Source organism: Amborella trichopoda, chromosome 4 (assembly GCF_054954075.1).
Source record: "Amborella trichopoda isolate Santa Cruz 75 chromosome 4, AtrichopodaSantaCruz75HAP2 v2.0, whole genome shotgun sequence".
In the NCBI taxonomy this organism is placed as follows: Eukaryota; Viridiplantae; Streptophyta; class Magnoliopsida; order Amborellales; family Amborellaceae; genus Amborella; species Amborella trichopoda.
Genome location: NC_142339.1, coordinates 56210741 through 56228579, shown reverse-complemented (window position 1 = coordinate 56228579; position 17839 = coordinate 56210741). Strand labels below are relative to the sequence as shown.

General features: G+C 34.7%; 1 protein-coding gene across 2 annotated transcripts; it reads left to right on the top strand.

The window, feature by feature from the left end:
- Positions 1 to 1691: 1691 nt before the first annotated feature.
- LOC18422354 (Serine/Threonine-kinase) lies at positions 1692 to 11971 on the top strand. 2 transcript variants are annotated; one of them, XM_006827026.4, is made up of 14 exons: positions 1692 to 2125; positions 4575 to 4613; positions 5168 to 5221; positions 5360 to 5423; positions 6846 to 6904; positions 7286 to 7410; positions 7542 to 7601; positions 8966 to 9024; positions 9864 to 9940; positions 10775 to 10813; positions 10962 to 11024; positions 11134 to 11181; positions 11299 to 11424; positions 11509 to 11971. In XM_006827026.4, the coding sequence occupies exons 1-14, from the start codon at positions 1952 to 1954 to the stop codon at positions 11554 to 11556; spliced, it is 1035 nt and encodes a 344-aa protein (XP_006827089.1). In that variant the 5' UTR covers positions 1692 to 1951; the 3' UTR covers positions 11557 to 11971. The 2 variants fall into 2 exon arrangements, 1 of the variants encoding a protein (XP_006827089.1); XR_016054958.1 differs by lacking the exon at positions 9864 to 9940.
- The last annotated feature ends 5868 nt before the right edge of the window (positions 11972 to 17839 follow it).

Genomic DNA, 17839 nt, shown 5'->3' with positions numbered 1-17839 from the left:
TTGATATCTTTCGAAGATTTACCTATTTTTTATGTACACACGCTCCACATTTCAACTGATTTGGATTTGTAGAAAAAATTAAAATTTAAACACTGCCGGACATCAGTGATCGTTAGATCGACCAAAATTCAATCTAAGTCGTTGAGCTCATTTTTTTTTATGAGCTAGTGGGCTCACCCAAGCTTTTTCCACATGGAAGTAGATTCTATACACCCACTAACTGACCGCTACAGTAAACACCAATGGCCCAGATTGAATGTAGGCCAATCTGACGGTCACGACTTCTTTTCATGTTTGAATTTTAATTTTTTTTTATATAAATCCAAATCACTTAAGATTTTAGCTATATATTCTTCTCATCAAGGTGCACCTAATAAAAATATAAAAACAATAATCCGTAAAAAATAAATTGACCAAAATACCTTTGAATCTTTATAGGGTTATTTTGGTCAATTATTTCATATAAAATATTTTTTTTTATATTTTTCAAAGATTCACCTATTTTTTATGTACACACACGCTAAATTTCAGATCAATCCGATTCGCAGGAAAAAAAATTAAAATTCAAACACTACCGGATATTTGGGATTGTCAGCAGTTGGCGTTTACTGGAGCAGTACGCCCTTAGGCTGACATGATATTTTTCATATATATATATATATATATATATATATATATATATTATATCAATTTTTTAAATCGACCGGATTCGATCCAAATTTCAGACCCATAATCGGATCCGAATTGGATTCGAATTCTGTGTTTCGGATCTGGATGGAGTGAACTCTCAACCCTTGCATTGGTATCAAACCATTTTCTTATTCTAAAATAACTCTTTAAACAAAAAGATAGGATCTCCACTTTTAAAAAAAACGGTGCAGTTGGCATACGGTTGCATCCGTACCTGTAGAGATAAGTGTACTTTCAAAATTTATCATGGTATATAATTTTGATATAAAATATTTTTAAGATTATCTTAAAATCTATTTTTATATCTAATTATAAAATTTTAAATTTAAAAAATAATTAAAATCAAGTAGTTCTATAAACATATGAAAATATTAAAAATGGACGGTGTAGATAATAGTTGTAAAAGGCATTATTTATGAGACCTAAAATCTTTTTATTTTTCATGGTCATCATCTTGATGTCGAGATGATCAATCAAAGAGTTTTTCAACATTAAAACTACATTTTCCGATGCACTTTTTAAGTGTATCTGTAGTTTTATATTATAAGGTTGCATCATTATAAAAACTTTTTTCTTTAAAAAATAAAAAGATACCTTACATTATAGGTCACATGCCCTGAATCTTAACTCGAGATAGGATCTTTTTTATTCTTGTGATAGTTTTCTACTAGAGATAGTATCTTTATGGAACACATGATTTCATGCAATGTTTAAAGTTCTACATTGTTATTCTTACAAGATTTCTAAAATTTAACGGCTCAGATTAAACCCATCGGTCAATACCGTCTATACCGCCTGATTTCTAGAAAAACAAGACTGTCATAGAGCCATAGATATGTCTGGAAAACGGGTTCTGTTTGTATTCTTAAAAAAGAAATAGGACGTCATAGTCATTTGTACAAAACTCCGGGGTGATTTTCGTCATTTGTTACGAAAATTTTGAATCTGGTCTGTTCCCAAGGCTGCTATAAATCGCTCATTCACCCCTCCATTCTCACTTCGTCCTCTCTCTCTTCTCTTCAAACCAGGAGCGCCGCGTTCCCTATACGCCACAAATCCCTCTCTCTCTCTCTCTTTCTCTCTTCCTTTCAAAATCCCCATCAAATCCTTCTCTCTCTCTTCCTTTCAAAATCCCCATCAAATCCTTCTCTCTCGACCTTTTAAATCTTCCCTATCTCCCCCCCCCCTCTCTCTCTTGATTTCAAATTCCCTCTCTATCTATCCTGTTAAAATATTTTCAATCTCTCTCTCTCTGTAAGTAATGGCAAAGCCTAAGAGCAGAAGGGGAGATAAGAGAAAGAAAAACGAGAGCAATTCACCTGAAGAGCTTCCAAAGCGTTCAACAAAAGCTTCCCGAGGTGGAAAGAGAGTCAAGGCTCCTGCTGCTCCTAAACCTATAGAAGAGCCTGAAATCATAGAGGATCAGAGGAATTTGGTAATGGAGATGAATTAATTAGTTGTTAGTTTGCATCCTTTAATGATATTGTTCAATCTGGTAGAAATCGATAAAATTTTGCAACCAATGACGGATTAAATGTGTGGTCTTTTTGATTTTCGCCCAAATATATGGTCTGGAACTGATGGATATAAATATAGATTTTCCTCTTGATCAAATTATTTAAATTCGGACAAATACATAAGCATATTTATGTTAAATTCCTGTGCCAATTTTTTTTTTATATTGTTGTAGAAAACCGAAATGTAACTTGTTGTGTATGTTTCCTCTAAATTTTTTCTCTGAAACTTGGTAACATATGGAGGTTCTAATTATTCACTTGTTCCATTATGAGTTTCTGTCACTCAGGTTGGGATGAAATTTTCACCTAGAAGCTCTTGATTTATGCATAGTGTTCTGTATTTTGGGATAGAAATGTTTGATTTTGTATGTAGAGCCTTTTAAATTGCTTATTTTTTTGGTGGCCTCATGTTTTAACTGCCTGTTTGCTTTTTATGCACACTGTTAAACTCAAATTTATTTGATAATATTTGGAATGCTTTTGAGTTCAGTGGATTTTCTGCATAATGTGGACTTAATTGTTCCAATACATTAAAATAATCTGGTTCTTTATGAGTTTATTTTCTTTTGATGTTTTCCTATTTTGTATTTCCCTGGTTGTTGCTTTTCTAGCTCCTGAACTTGTTTTAGGTTCAATTTTGTAATACCAGTAGTAAGCTCCATATTTTGGGGAAAATGAATCTTGAATTGAAAACCTCTGGGTTACTGAAAAAATAAAACAGCTTTTCGAGTCAAAATATAATATTGGAGGAATATTGCTGGCTCTGGAATCTGAAGGAATTTATATTGAGTGGAAGTTTTGTTAATTTGCTTGACTGATCTGTTCTGGTTAGGTCCACTCTCATTTAGCAACTGAAAAAATAATCTTGTGAATGAAAAAAATTGTGGCCCTTTACAACAAAGCATGTTCAGCAAGATTCTCTCCTCCTTTAGAGTACTTGCTGTAACCCAACTTCTTATGCTTTTAGTTTTTTTCTTTCCTAGTGAGGCAATTTGTTTTCTCATTTCTATGATGTCCGTTGCAACTATGGAATACTGAACCTGTTTGCACTTTGCGAACTTTTCAGTTATAAGAATGAATTGTGAAGTCCAAAAGTTGTAGGCTTCATAGGTTTGCATCAGCACCTTGAGTCTTCTTCTATTCATACTATTAATTGGTCTTTAAAAATCTAGCCAATGATGCTTTTCTTTGTAGTCTAAAAGCCATCATTCAACTGTTGGCCTTTGTAATTGTCACATCTTTCTTTGCTGTAATGCTGAAATTTGTCAGAATGGTTAATGCGTGAAGAGATTTTCATTGTGATTATGGCTCTCATTTATGTATATTGGAGTACCAATTATGGAAAAAGTTTTATCTTGTTAGTTTATTTGAGGCCAGTGTTTCAAAAAGCGCTAGGCGGCACCTAGGTGGTCGGGGGATCCAGGCTGCCCATAACCTGGGCAGCCTAATAGATTTTTTTTTTTTTTTTTTTTATTGGGTTTTCTCTATCTAAAATAGCCTCTAATGGGTTTTAATTTTCAAATGAACCTAAAACCCACAATTTTGCTCCATTAGTATTAAAAAAATAACCCAAAAATACCCTCAAGGAGTCGTTATTCTACCTCGCCCATGCTTAGGCGGGTTCTGGCAGGCGCTTAGGCGGGCACCCAGGGATATCTGCCTAGTTTGGCCGCCTAGGCCTGTGTGATGCGCCCAGGCCTTCTAGACCACCTAGGTGGCCACCTAGGCGCTGGGCGGTACGCTCTTTAAAACTATGTTTGTGGCCCAATGTCTTGGAATTCCTGGAATTGGGATCAAAATGCTTGAACCAGGATGATCTGCTGGAAGTAGTGAGAAAAGATATTCGGACTTAAGGTCCCACTAAGGATATGACCCTTCACGGAGCAGAATGGCAGACCAAGATTCTTGTAGCCAATCCCAAATAGTTGGGAAAAGGCTCTGATGATGGTGATAATGATGATGGTTCTAAAATTTTCACTCGACAAAGTTTATATGCCATGTTGCTATGGATGCTTTATTAATCTGATTTGGATCCCAAGTATGATAATGATAATGATGATAATGATTGTTCTAAAATTTCTAATCGACAAAGTTTATATGCCATGTTGCTATGGATGCTTTATTAATTTGGGTTGGATCCCAAGTATGGTTGAAGCTTTAACATTAATTATATTCCTCTAATTTACAAAGTATAATGCTGTTATGTGGTTGTGTATTGAAATATATTGATTAGCTTGTTGCTATTTCTAGTAGGTTTATAATTTGATGTGAATACATTGAAGTTTTGGCAGTTCATTCATTTATTGATGGTTAAAACATACATTTTTTATATGTTTATAACAGATCTTGTGTATATCGTTTATGTAGGAAGATCTATGGAAAGCAGCATTCCCCGTTGGCACTGAGGTTTGCGTGGACTTGAATTTTTTTTTTGGGACTTGGATTTTATGTTATGCTTCTCTCCTGTAGGCCTAGTGACAAAACCAGATATTAAACTTGACAGTTTTCGCGTGACTACAAATTTTTTGGGGGAAAGTTCATCAAAATACTCATTAGAGATGAAATATCTAACCTTCTACCAGTTTGCAACTATTCCAACTCAGGACCATGTGTGTTTTTATGGGTATTTTGAAATTAAATCAAAACATATGGGTGAAGTGTTAAATTTCCTATTTTTTATGTGTATATTTGTTAACATATGGCTTGTGGACAACCATTTGGATGTTCGAATTTGATTGTGTATTTATGCAAATTTTATTCATAGATGAATAATTTATAGGTGAATAGCAGTTAAATACATATATGTAAGTCTAGATGTTGTTTGCACATGTACATATTTAAGTGCATGTGCATACACCTGCATGTCAGCATGCTTATAGACCCCTACTTTTCATGATATTCGATTGGGTACAGTTCCATTTCGTCTTTTTCTTCTCATGATTCTATAATTTGTTTGACAGTGGGATCTATTGGATTCTGTATACAAGACCAACTGGAACTTCTCCAATCTGGAGGTTTGTTTTAAGATTTTGTTTGTTATAAGTATGGGATTGTAAATTGTGGCATTTCAGACTTAGTGTATGTGAAATCCATTACTTATGCAGGATACCAGTAGGGTTTAACTCTGGCCTGTTTTACGTATTTTTGTCCAGAATGCATTTGAAGCGAATGGAGTTCTTTATGAGAAGACTCTGTATATTTTTGGCTGCACAGAACGTAAGGAGTCTTTTGTGATTGGTTTATTAATTTTCTTTTGTTTTGTTTATCTAATATTAATCCATTTCATGATTTATTCTCTATCTCTGAATCTTCTTGATAAAATCTAGGGAAATTGATCAAAATACACCTTGCACTTCAGCTATTTAAACTTTACCATTTTTCTACTATTCCAAGTCAAAATCATGTGTATTATTGTGGGCATTTGGAAATTAATTCAAGACATTTCGGTAAAACTTTAAGTAGTTATTCTCAGTGGTTTATTTCTAAATTCTATTTTGCATATTTGCCAGAAGGCAAAAGACTTTCATAACATAATTGTAGACTTTGTGTGATTGCCTATTTTCTAGAATTTTGGGATTTGTCTTCTATGATGGCAGACAAAGTAATATGCACTGGTTTTCTATTGTCTTTTGTGTTTGGGGTTGGCAGTAATCCTTTTGGATTGATCCTTTCCTGGATTTTTAAAGAAGGCTTCTTTCTGAACTTATTGTAATCTGAAGTTATATTCCCTTCGGCTGCTTCCATTTTGGAAGTAGAGTTTCAAAGGTGTCATGCACTCCATGATTCATCCTAGTCCTGTTACAGGATTTTTTTAGTAAATCCTTTGGAATTTCTTCTAACAATTTCCCGTTCCCATTGATACGCAAATGCAAGTTTGTCAATGGTGCACTTCTACACCCCAGATTGAACAATTGTTTCTGCCTCTTCAAATCTTCAGTCAAGCTTTCTCATTAACCCCTATGGACGTACATCAAATTCCAATGTATCCAACTGAAGACGTCTTCTTACCCTCTGACTTGTGTAGATGCTTGATGAAGTCCACAATTATCTTCAGGAACTCAGGGTTTGTTCAGAATGGAAACATACTCCATTCATGCATTGATTGAAATATGTTTTTGTTGACCACTTACTATTCCAAAGAAGATATTAAGAGCTGTTTTTGTCATCCATTAGCATTTTGGGTTTCTGTCTTCAGCAGATTTCCTTATTCTTTGTCTTAATCTAGAATTGATTATTAATTGTAGCATGTGTGTCTTGTTTATTTTCTCAATGAAATTTTCTAATTTGGTATCCAATTCTGGTCATTGTACTCACCAAGCTCATTGAAAATCTCTTCGTACTACTACTTCCAACTACTAGTCAGAACCTTTTTCCATCTCCTTGGCACCAGTATCCCTCCCCCCCACCCCTTGCAGCCCGTATGAGGGTGCCAGGTTCTTTCCTTATTATTCCAACTGTGCTTTTTTAATGGGAAGTTTGGAACATGTTTAGCTAAATGAATGGTACCATCTTGATTTGTCCTTGCACCCATACAGAATGTCAGAAGTTCAAGTTTTTATCATTTGACTACATGTTTTCCCTTCCTTTTGGGGATTAATTTGCTATTATTGACTAACTTGTTTTCATCATTCTTTGCAGCTCAAATGATCGACTTCAGTGGTACTCAAAAAATCATTTGTATTCCTGTCGTTGTGGCTGTAAGTTTACTTGGCCAATGTATCTCTCTCATTTACTTGATTTATGAAATATGTGCTTTACTTGATTAGTATCGGATATTCTAGCATACTTTTGAAATGCATATGTAAGTTATATATTTCATGTAAAAATATTGGTCTTATCAGAAAATTATGTCTTCAGTGGTTTGCAATATTGTATTAATAATGCACGCGGCATATTGAGCTTATGTATTAAAAGGTGGTTAACTTTATAAGTTGTGTAATTCTGTTAAAACATTATATTGTCTGCCTCCATTTTGTGGCTGGTATAATTTTGTTGAAGTTTTTTATTGTGGTGTTAGGATATGCCGTTTCTTCATGCTAAGTGTGTTTGCATATTGTTTTATGGCAATGTTTGGACAGGTGGTCTCCCCATTTCCTCCTTCTGACAAGATAGGGATAAAATCTGTGCAAATGGAAGGTGAAACAATAGTACCAATGAAAGAAATGAAAATGGACTGGGTTCCATACATTCCTTTCGAGGATAGGTACTTCCCCTTAAAAATTTTGATGCAAATATTTTATCAAATATATTGCTACCAATGTTTATTCTAATAGATGCAGATTTTTTGTATACGACTTGTGTAAGATGATCTAATTTAAGCTTTGTGAAACATAGAGGTATTTCTGTGGAGCGGTTGAAGTCTCAAATCTTTACTTTGAGTTGCACACAGAGAAGGTGAGTAATCAGACATCTATTCCTATCATTTCGTATAACAAGCTTGTAGATGTCCTAGAAGAGTGGGATTCAGTTTTCACATTGTGCAGATGAGGGTTTGAACATGTATTTATGATTTTCTGATGATGATAAATTAAAAGAAAAAAATCCATCAATAATGAAATGAACTAAGTTTTGGCTAATCCTGAAATGAGATTTTGTATCTGAATGAATAAAGCTCTTGATCTATAGTATTTCAATAAATGAGATATGGACATCTCTTTCAGTTATGATTTTATTTGAATTCGAGGATTTCATAGTTCTGGAACAGAAATATTTGTTTTTGATAGGCGTTTGTGTGCTACTCTTGAATATGTGGACATTTCTTTCATGGCCTTCTTGTGGCACTATTGTTAAGGTTATAATTGCCCTATCTTTATTTATGAGAAAATTGCAAACACTTAGGCTTGTTGAAATGTAAACTACCATTCGGCAATTAATCTATAAGAGCATAAGTGATGGTCAAAAGTAGCTTATCTGCATTGAAATTTTGAACATAGAAACCCAGCTTCATAAAGTGGTGAGCTAGGGGAACTATAAAATTTAGGGCATTCTATTAGAAGCCAGTCTGTTGCATTATTCAAGCGTTGCAATTTGTGATTATCTATGAGCACTTGTTGCAGCCATTTACATTCGTGATGTACATGATAGATTTTTGGTTGTATGCCAGAATGTTGCCAGAATGTACTTATAACTTGATAATTAACAATGTTTTATTTAATTAGCCAAATGTGTCTCTTGGTGATAAGAATGACTGTTCATTTGAACATCTCAGACCGAACACATCGTTTGCATATCAGAGCTAGCAGCATTTAATTTCTGTAGTTTGCTGTGTTGGCTCTTCTAGTTTGTTATTTGCTTTGAAGATAGTCTGACGGGTTCTCATGTCCATCATCTCTCAGAATGAGTAACTTACCTGCCTTAGTTGATATTGTAAAAATGACTTTCTATATGTAGTGGGCATTCAATATGTTCTTATGTATCATTTTTTTTCTTTTTCCTTTTTTTTTTTCTTTTTTTTCCTTTTAAGTTTGATTGTATAAATCTAAGTGAGCTGGGTGACTGTGTACTATGGTTTGGATGAGAGATTGCTTTCACCAAGATACCACCCAATTTTGTCTGCTGAAGAATACAAATTAATGGTATATAAAAGTAGAGAACTTCCTCAAATGGACATTAAGAAGGCAGGATATTAATCTGAATCTGGAGTTCTAGAAGACATTGTATGGTTTGCTGTAGTTTGGTATGGTCCTTGAGATTGGTATGGTTTGCTGTAGTTTGGTATGTCCATCAAGTGTTTATGACATTTGGTATTTTTAATGCAGGGCCGCCCTAAAGCACCTCAAGACGGATCGCATCAAGAAATACGATTATTGCCTGCCATGTGAGTTTCTTTATTCCACCCTCCTAATTATGATTGATTTTGGAGTAGGGTTAACAATATTACATTTTCTTTCAATTTATGAATAGTTATAGCCAAATCGTCTGTCATAATTGAGCAGTTCAGTGACAAAGGCATTTAATGTTACTGTTTCACATCTGGTATGATGAAAATATTTCTTACTGTTTTTTGGGCGGTTATGATTGCAATGTGTTTTTTCAGGGGACAAATTTTGAGAAATAGGCTTCATATGGGAAAAGATTTGCTCCACCTTTCGGTGGACGTCTACATTGGTCCATCCTCCCCCATTTTGGGAGCCTTAGGGAGATTTGTTTTGCCCTCAAACTTGGCACACATATTCTCTTGCCCTGATGAAGAAGAAACCCATTAAAAAAATTCAAATACAAACCACTGAAAGTTTTTTGTTTTAACTTCATGAGTGCAGGCTTCCAATTCATGGGTGCTAGATCTATCCCTTTAAGAACTCGAAATCCCTATTTATTTGTAAATTGTTCATCTGATGACGAGGCAATCTGCAAATTTTAAGATCAAACAATTCCCTGTGGCCTTGATTTAATTCCATTTTTTGTTTTCTGAGATGGATGGCATGCTTTCACAGCATTCTCTCTTCTAAGAAAAACCATTTTCCTTTTTTTTTAACTTTCTTTTCACAATTTTTGTTGTTGGACCATGAGGATGTGTGCCAAATTTGAGGCGTAACAAATACCCCAAGGCCCTAAAAATAGGGGGTGGATTGCATTCCACCCTTGGACAAGACCAAATGTTTTCCCATGTCCTATTTTTTAAGGAGTTTTCTACTTTAACACCTGTCCTTCTAGCAGATTTTTACGATCCTCGGAAGGAGGATGATACGGAACTGGAAACAACAGTTCAATTAATGTACCCCATGGAACCTCCTGTAAGGCAGCTTTCCCTTTATTATTAATTTACATTGTCTGTTTGCTGTTTTTGTTGCACTGCCATGACATCCTATTGTGCTTCTTTGGATTGTTTCTTGGCTTCTTGGGAATAGTTCCTCCATTTTCTTGTTTTTGTTCGAGAATGTACCTTTTTAAAGAACAAACACTGATCCTTTGATGGAGCTTTTTTTTGGACCCTTGGCGGTTTTTGTACAGGGCACCTGCCAAGCGGGCTAGCCCAATCATGTATATGCTCTATCTGTACACGATCTGCTTCGTCCTCCTTTTACTTCATTAATACAACAGTTGATGGAGCTTTTGATGGTTTCTCAGTGATGTGTCATTAACTGGTTATTAGCTTGCAAAAGGATATAAAAAATTATTGTCTATTGTAGGGTCAATTGTTAAGCAGCTTTAGAGTGAACAATTTATTTATTTTATTCTCCTTATAGGTTTCAAAGTCAATGTTGCTGATACAAGTATATTTCGACATGAATCTTGATTTTGATTCTGATTACATCTAAGCAGTAGATATGATTGCCATCAAGAAACTTGCAATGATCCATTACACTTTTAGGCCTACCCTGAGGAAAACTACCTACAACGAATAGTCATACAAAATGATTGTGTGATACTTGGTAGTGGATAATAACTGTGTGATATGTGGAGGTGGATAGCTCATAAAATTGAAAGAAAAGAGCATGTGTACATTGTTGATTCCATTCTTTTAGCTTGCTTCCGTTTAGTAACCCATGCTAGTTAAAATTTATACCTTTTCGAATTATATTTCTTTAGTCAGTCTTGTAATCGGGGCTCATTTAAACTTTGTGCAGGTTGTTTGCGAATTTGATTGGAGTTTTGATGAAGTTGAGGTATTGACTCGATGTACTCCCTGTATTTTCTGATGTCTTTATTGGTTATCATTAGAAGAAAAAAACACGCCATTAAAGAGTTTTTAATCTTGTGATTAATACCAATTTTGCAGATGTAAATTAAACGATACTGTTATTTGCTATGTAGGATTTTACTGATGATCTGATCAAGGAGGAGAAACTCCCTGAAGATCAGAAAGAGAAATTCATGGTATAGCATTCCTAATTATTTGATGCTTATAGTAGACCATTCTTAATTCTTATTTGCTTGAATCTTATTGATTCTTTGCGAAAGTGTGAATAATCTTTTATTTCTTCAGAACTATGTCAAGGAGCAAGTAAGAGAAGCAAAGAAGCAGCAGCGGGAGGTATGGTTTCATGTTGTCTTGAACTCATATTTATATCAAAGAAATGAATGAGAATGGAAAGACCATCTTGAAATTGCTGCTGTTTTCTTCCTGGTGATGGATGGGTTTTCTTTCCAGGCAAAGGAGGCTCGCAGGAAAGCAATCGAAGACATGAGTGAGGAGAAGAGAATTGGCCTCCAGAACATGCGATTTTACAAGTTCTATCCTGTTCAGACGCCAGACACCCCCCCTATACCAAACAAGGTAGATTCCTTCTCTCTCTCTCTCTCTCTCTCTCTCTCTCTCTCTCTCTCTCTCTCATATTAACTTGTCTTTTTCTCTTACCAGTGTTCATACATAAACCGGTATTACGGCAAAGCACATCAAGTTCTGTGAGGCGAAGTAATCCATCAAAATGCATTTGGCAGTTTCATTCGCTCGAGGAAATTGAGCAAAAGTTTTGTTCACTAGATGGACATGCAATGGGCCTTGCTTAATATGTTAATACCATTGAAAAAGGCGGCCTCGTCCTCGATCATGATCAATCACTAGTGGCCCCATTCTCAGGTGCTTCCTAGGCAGGCTTAGGCCTCATTGAACATTGTAACGTGATTCCACATCATGTGACATTAGCTTAGACCTTAGAGGAATAATTGAAAGCAATTTTCTTTAGCCTTGATATTGCAAGAATTAGAAACAGAACTGTTGAAACTAGATGAATGTATCATCCGAGGTCTTTTCTAAAACGTATGCTTTTAGATTTCTGTCTGTATTTTTCTCAGCAATGTATCATCCGAGGTCTTTTCTAAAATGTATGCTTTTAGATTTCTGTCTGTATTTTTCTTTTTGCTGAGATGCGTAGGGCTGGTAATTTGATTGCATTTTGCTTTATACTTTAATGTATCTTTCGAGTTCTATCATGAGATGCGCAAGACCTGAAATTTGATATATTGTGATTTTGAATGGGTAAGATGAAATCAGATGAATGTGGCATCTATATTTGATCAAAATTTAGAGAGGAGAGAGTTATTTTATTAGTTTTTGCGCATCTAAATTAGATGAAAATTTAGAGAGGAGAGAGAGTCATTTTATTAGTTTGCGTGAAGAACTGTTTTGATATGGTTATTTGGAACTTACTGCGATACTAGTTACTTGAGTGTTGAGCATCCCGTACAGGTATAAACATTGATAATTGGTGTGTATGCTCTAGTTTGGGGGTGGCTATTTAGAAATATGGAGATTTTCGTCGTGTAAGAATAATTAAAAAATTTGAAATTACAAATATTTTATCACTAAAATCATTACTCATTAGATTATCTAAAATCATTACATTTGCTCATTAGATCATTAGCAAATCTTTTGAGAAGCTCGTTACATCATTGGCAACAATGAGGAGGTTTTGGGGATGCTCAATCTAGATGAAACCTCTCTCTATCTCCCTCCCTCTGTATATGAAACCCTCTGTATACTTGATAGGAGATTTTGGGATAATCATCTCCAACCCTGTAGATCGATAATCAATTTGGGATAATCATCTCCAACCCTGTAGATCGATAATCAAATCAATCGAGTGAAATCTCTCGAACCCTGTATCCCTCCCTCCCGCCCTCTGTATCTCCCGTCCTCCCTCCCTCCCTCCCTCCCTCCCTCCCTCTGTATACATATGAATGATGAGATTTGGGATAATCAATCGAGTGAAATCCCTGTAGACAACCCTGTAGATCCGTCCCGCCCCTCTCCTGCCCTCTGTATACATACGAATGATAAGATTTTCGGATAATCAATCGAGTGATTTCACTCTCCAACCCCGGATGAATTGATGAGAGTCTCTCCCACCCTCATTATACATATCAATAATATTATACACATCAATAATGAGATTTTGGGATAATCAATAATCAATCGCCCTTTGTATACAGATGAATTACACCCTTTGTATACAGATGAAGATGAATTTGTATGAATTTGTATACAGATGAATTGATGAGATTCTCCCCCGCCCTCATTATTACATATGAATTGATGAGATTCTCTCCTGCCCTCATTATACATATACATATGTATATAATGAGATTTTGGAATAATCAATAATCAATCGAGTGTATAATGAGATTTTGGAATAATCAATAATCAATCGAGCGTATATGAGATTTTGGAATAATCAATCATTAATCGAGTGTATAATGAGATTTTGGAATAATCAATAATCAATCGAGTGAAATTTTGTAGATCCCTCCCACCCTCTGTATACAGATATGATGAATGATGAGATTTTGAGATGATCAACAATCAATCGAGTGTATAATCTCTCCAACCTGGTGAAATCTCTCAACTCTGTAGATCACTGTACATGATTAGTAACTAAGTAAAATCTCTCCAACTCTGTAGATCCCTGTACATGATTAGTAACTGTACATGATTAGCAACTGAGTAAATCAGTGGATGAAGTATCAAACAGAGGATGAAATCAGTGGATGGGATGAACACTCTGTATCCAAAGGATGAAATCAGTGGATGGGATGAACACTCTGTATCCAAAAGAGGATGAAATCAAGATGAAACAGAGGATGAAATCAGTGGATGGGATGAACACTCTGTATCCAAAGGATGAAACAGAGGATGAAATCAGTTCAAGAAATGAGACGAAACAGAAGATGAAATCAGTTGATGAAATGAGATGAGTGGATAAAAGTCTCCCTAACCCTGTAAAATGTATCTTGTGGATGAATTCAATGAGGAGATTTTTGGGATGGGATGATCAATAGATGAAACTTTATTGAAACCATATCTTATTGAAACCTTTTTCAACTCTATGTATCTGGTAAGATGAAATCAGTGGATGAAATCAGAGGATGAAACGGACTATAGGATGTAAGCCGTGGATGAGGTGGTTGAGGATGAAGTGGGATGTGGGTGTGGATGATGAAACCAGTGGATGATGAAATCAGGCGAGTGGATAACACTCTCTCTCCAACCCAATCCCGTAAAAAAATTACGAGAACTGGTCAGGCGATAAAATGTTAACGAGTGAATGAAACCTTCTCTAACCCTCTGTATTTACTCCTCCAACCCTCTGTGTTTACTCCTCTAACCCTGGATCTGTGTCCGGAGGATGGAATTAATCCATTCCATCTGTATTTACTCCTCCATCTCTCTCTGTATCATCCCAACCCTCTGTATCATCCATTCCCATATATAAGAGGAGCAGATGAAATTCCCACCTAATCCATTTCCATGTACAATGAGCAGATGAAATCAGTGGACGAGTATGAGGCTAATCCATTTCCATGCACGAGGAACGGGTGAAATCAGTGGATGAGTCGTTTAGGATTGGGTAAATAAAACCATTATAAAAATTCACTTTTATGCAAATTTCATGCTTCTCTATTAAAATAATATCATTTCAAATGTTTTTTTTTTAATTTAATTTACTAATATTTAACAAAACTAAGATTCTTGATTTAAAATATTTTTACAAATCATCTCCAAAACATTTTTCTTAACTACTAAAATAAACATAATATTTCTCTAAAAATTTTGCAAAGTTAAGAAATTCTTACTATCACATTTCTTCTTACTATATTCTTTAAAATAAATTTAATATTTATCTAAAATTTCAATAAATTTTTACCACTTATGTTTGGTCTCCTCCCATGTATTAAAACGAATTCATCAAAATCTCTAGTGATGCTCTTCTTCCGATATAAGGGGCGTCAAAATGAGTTCATCGAACCTCCACCTGTGCTCATGTTCAGATTGGGAAAGGTTAAGCAAAATGGGATCTTGCTCGTGTGAGGCATAGTCACCCACAAAGCATGTCATGTAGGCATATTGACCCATTTGACTGGTCAAAATTCTATTATGACCTTTTTACCTAGGTTTAATATATATATTTTGTTCTTGGTAACTAATTTGAGGATAAGGCAGAAGATCTATGTTTCTCCTACCCTCCAGCCGTCTAATTTTGATCACGAGAGGCACTCACTGTTTGATCTTAGATCCGATGTCTTAAAGTATTTTATTTTTAGCTTTTTTTATACAAATTTTATGAATATGAAATTTGGTTTATGTCATCTTCTCATTGGGGCGCACCTATAAAACAATATTAAAAATGATTTTTTGATAAAATATAATGACCCAAATACCCTTTGAAACTTTCATGGGTATTTTGGTCTCTTTTTTAATAAAAATATTATTTTTATATTTTTCGCTACTCTGAGTTTAATAGAGGATTGGACATCCAAAATTTGGATTCAAAATAGTTTATAGAAAAAAAATTAAAAATAAAATAGGGTAGAGACGTGACATTGTGTTTGGGGCAATCTTAACCCTCCATTCAGAATGGACGGTTGGATAAGATGAAGTATATAAGTTTTATGCAGGACGGTTGGATAAGATGAAGTATATAAGTTTTATGCTGTAGGGAAACATAAAAAGCTTGCCCTAAGGATAAAATATATTTTTGGGTCGGGTTTAGGACACGCATATAGCAGTCGGTCCACCCTCCAAAATCTATTTTTGAGAATGATTTTGGATCTAAAATTTTATAGGTCCATTCGATACAAAATCTAATAGCTTGGGTGTGTCACAAAGTTCAAAAAAAAAAAATTTGAACTTAAAGCTTAGTCAATGAAATAAATGCAACTACCGAATTTCACATCTAATGATCAAGATTAATTGTGAGCACATTGTACAAAAAGTAAATGGTCTCATTATACACTTTCTCCCTTGTTAATAGAGCATAGGACCTTGATAGTCCTTTCATTCCTTGTAATCCTTTCATTCCTAGTCCCCATAAAATAAGTTACCATAACGCCATAATCTCATCCTTTCATTCGTTAAAGGACCATCTTAGTCCTGGTAAGACTACCATGGTACTTTTATAATTGTGGAGAACACGATACCGGCTTATCACTAGGGTGGAAGGTCTGTGGATCATCATTGAACCATTGGGTTCGAGATGGCTCTTCACAGCCTTATCAAGTCCATGAAGGAAATTTTAGTTAAAAAAACAAACCGCGACAAAATGGGTGTGGGCGATGATTTCAAAAAAGTTTGAGTATTTTTTGTATTTTTGAAAAAAAGATATTTTTTATAATTACCAATTTTCAAAATGAAAGGGTTGCAGCCCTATCGAAACAAGTAAAGCACCGCCTCAAAAGTCCTTGAAGATTGCAATTCTGGTGCCAAAAAACCTTCAAATCTAACTCGGTCTTGATCATTATAGTTGTGAAGAAAAAATTAAGATTTTAAACATTTTAACACGTTAGCAAGACCATTTATTTCGACCTAAAAATGAGTGTTCACAAATACGTAAGATCTGTATCATTTTTTGAGCTTTAAAGTCTAAAATGATTTTAAAACCATCGTAGAGATTTATGCCTAAGGTGATTTCCAAACGAAAATTTAAGGTGAAGAGGTACTTTATTTTCCTAAAACCTAGGCCTATAGAAACTGCATACTAACTCTCCCCCTAGAGTTTATAACTATTTCGGAATCTTAAACATGCAAACAAAAACCTATTTGAGAGAGACCTGATCCAAAAACTCATATGTAATGTGCACTAGAATGAAACATAAGCCCAATTCAAAGAACCAAATACAAAATTGCTAGGGAAAATCCACTCCAAATGCAGTGGTGCCAAAATGGATAGATATACAAAAAAACGCATTTGTTCACAAAAGCGATTACAACCTCCCATTGGGGCACCAATGGGAGTTAATAAGTAGGTTGGATCAGAAAATTACATGTCTAGCTCAATTGTATTTTTTCGAGTTCAAACACTCAATGTTTACATCTTTTTTACTCTAAATTTTATTTTTTTTGTAATATATGTCTCCCACTCTAAAACAAATTTAGTAAAAGGGTCCAGACATTATGTATATGAACCCGTGTTAAAACCGTGAAGCCAAGTTTCTAATATTTACAGGAGCAACCTTTCTATGGTTCTTCTACAACATAAAACTTATATGCTTCTCCTTATCCAACCTTTCATATGCTTCTCCTTATCCAACCTTCCATTCTGAATGGAGGGCTAAGATTGTCCCAATCACAATGTCACGTCTCTACACTATTTTATTTTTAATTTTTTTTCTATAAATTAATTTGACACTAAATTTTGTACGTCCGATCCTTTATTAAACTCGCACTAACAAAAAATATATAAAAAAGTATTTTCAATAAAACAAAATGACCAAAATACCTTTGAAAGTTTCAAGAAGTTATTTTGATCATTATATTTTATCGAAAAATTATTTTTAATATTTTTCATGGGTACGCCCCAATGAGAAGATGGCACGTACTAAATTACATATTCATACAATTTGTATAAAAAAAACTAAAAATAAAATACTTTGAGACGTCGGATGTAAGATCAAACGGCAAGTGGCTCTCTAGATCAAAATTGGACGGCTGGATAATAAGGGAAGCATAGATCTTCTATGTTGTAGAGGAAGTATAGAAACTTTTCCCTATTTCTGTAGCCTTGAGATGAGTTTTTTAGAGAGAGAAAAAACATGTTTTAAGACTTGTGAGAAAGACATTGTAAGGCCTAGGATTCTCCAAGCATATAAGGTGTTTTTTGGATTAGTACAAGATAATTTTGCTGCTCCATGGACGTAGACAATTTATCAAACCATATAAATATTGTTTTCTGAATTATTATTTTTTCTTTCTTACG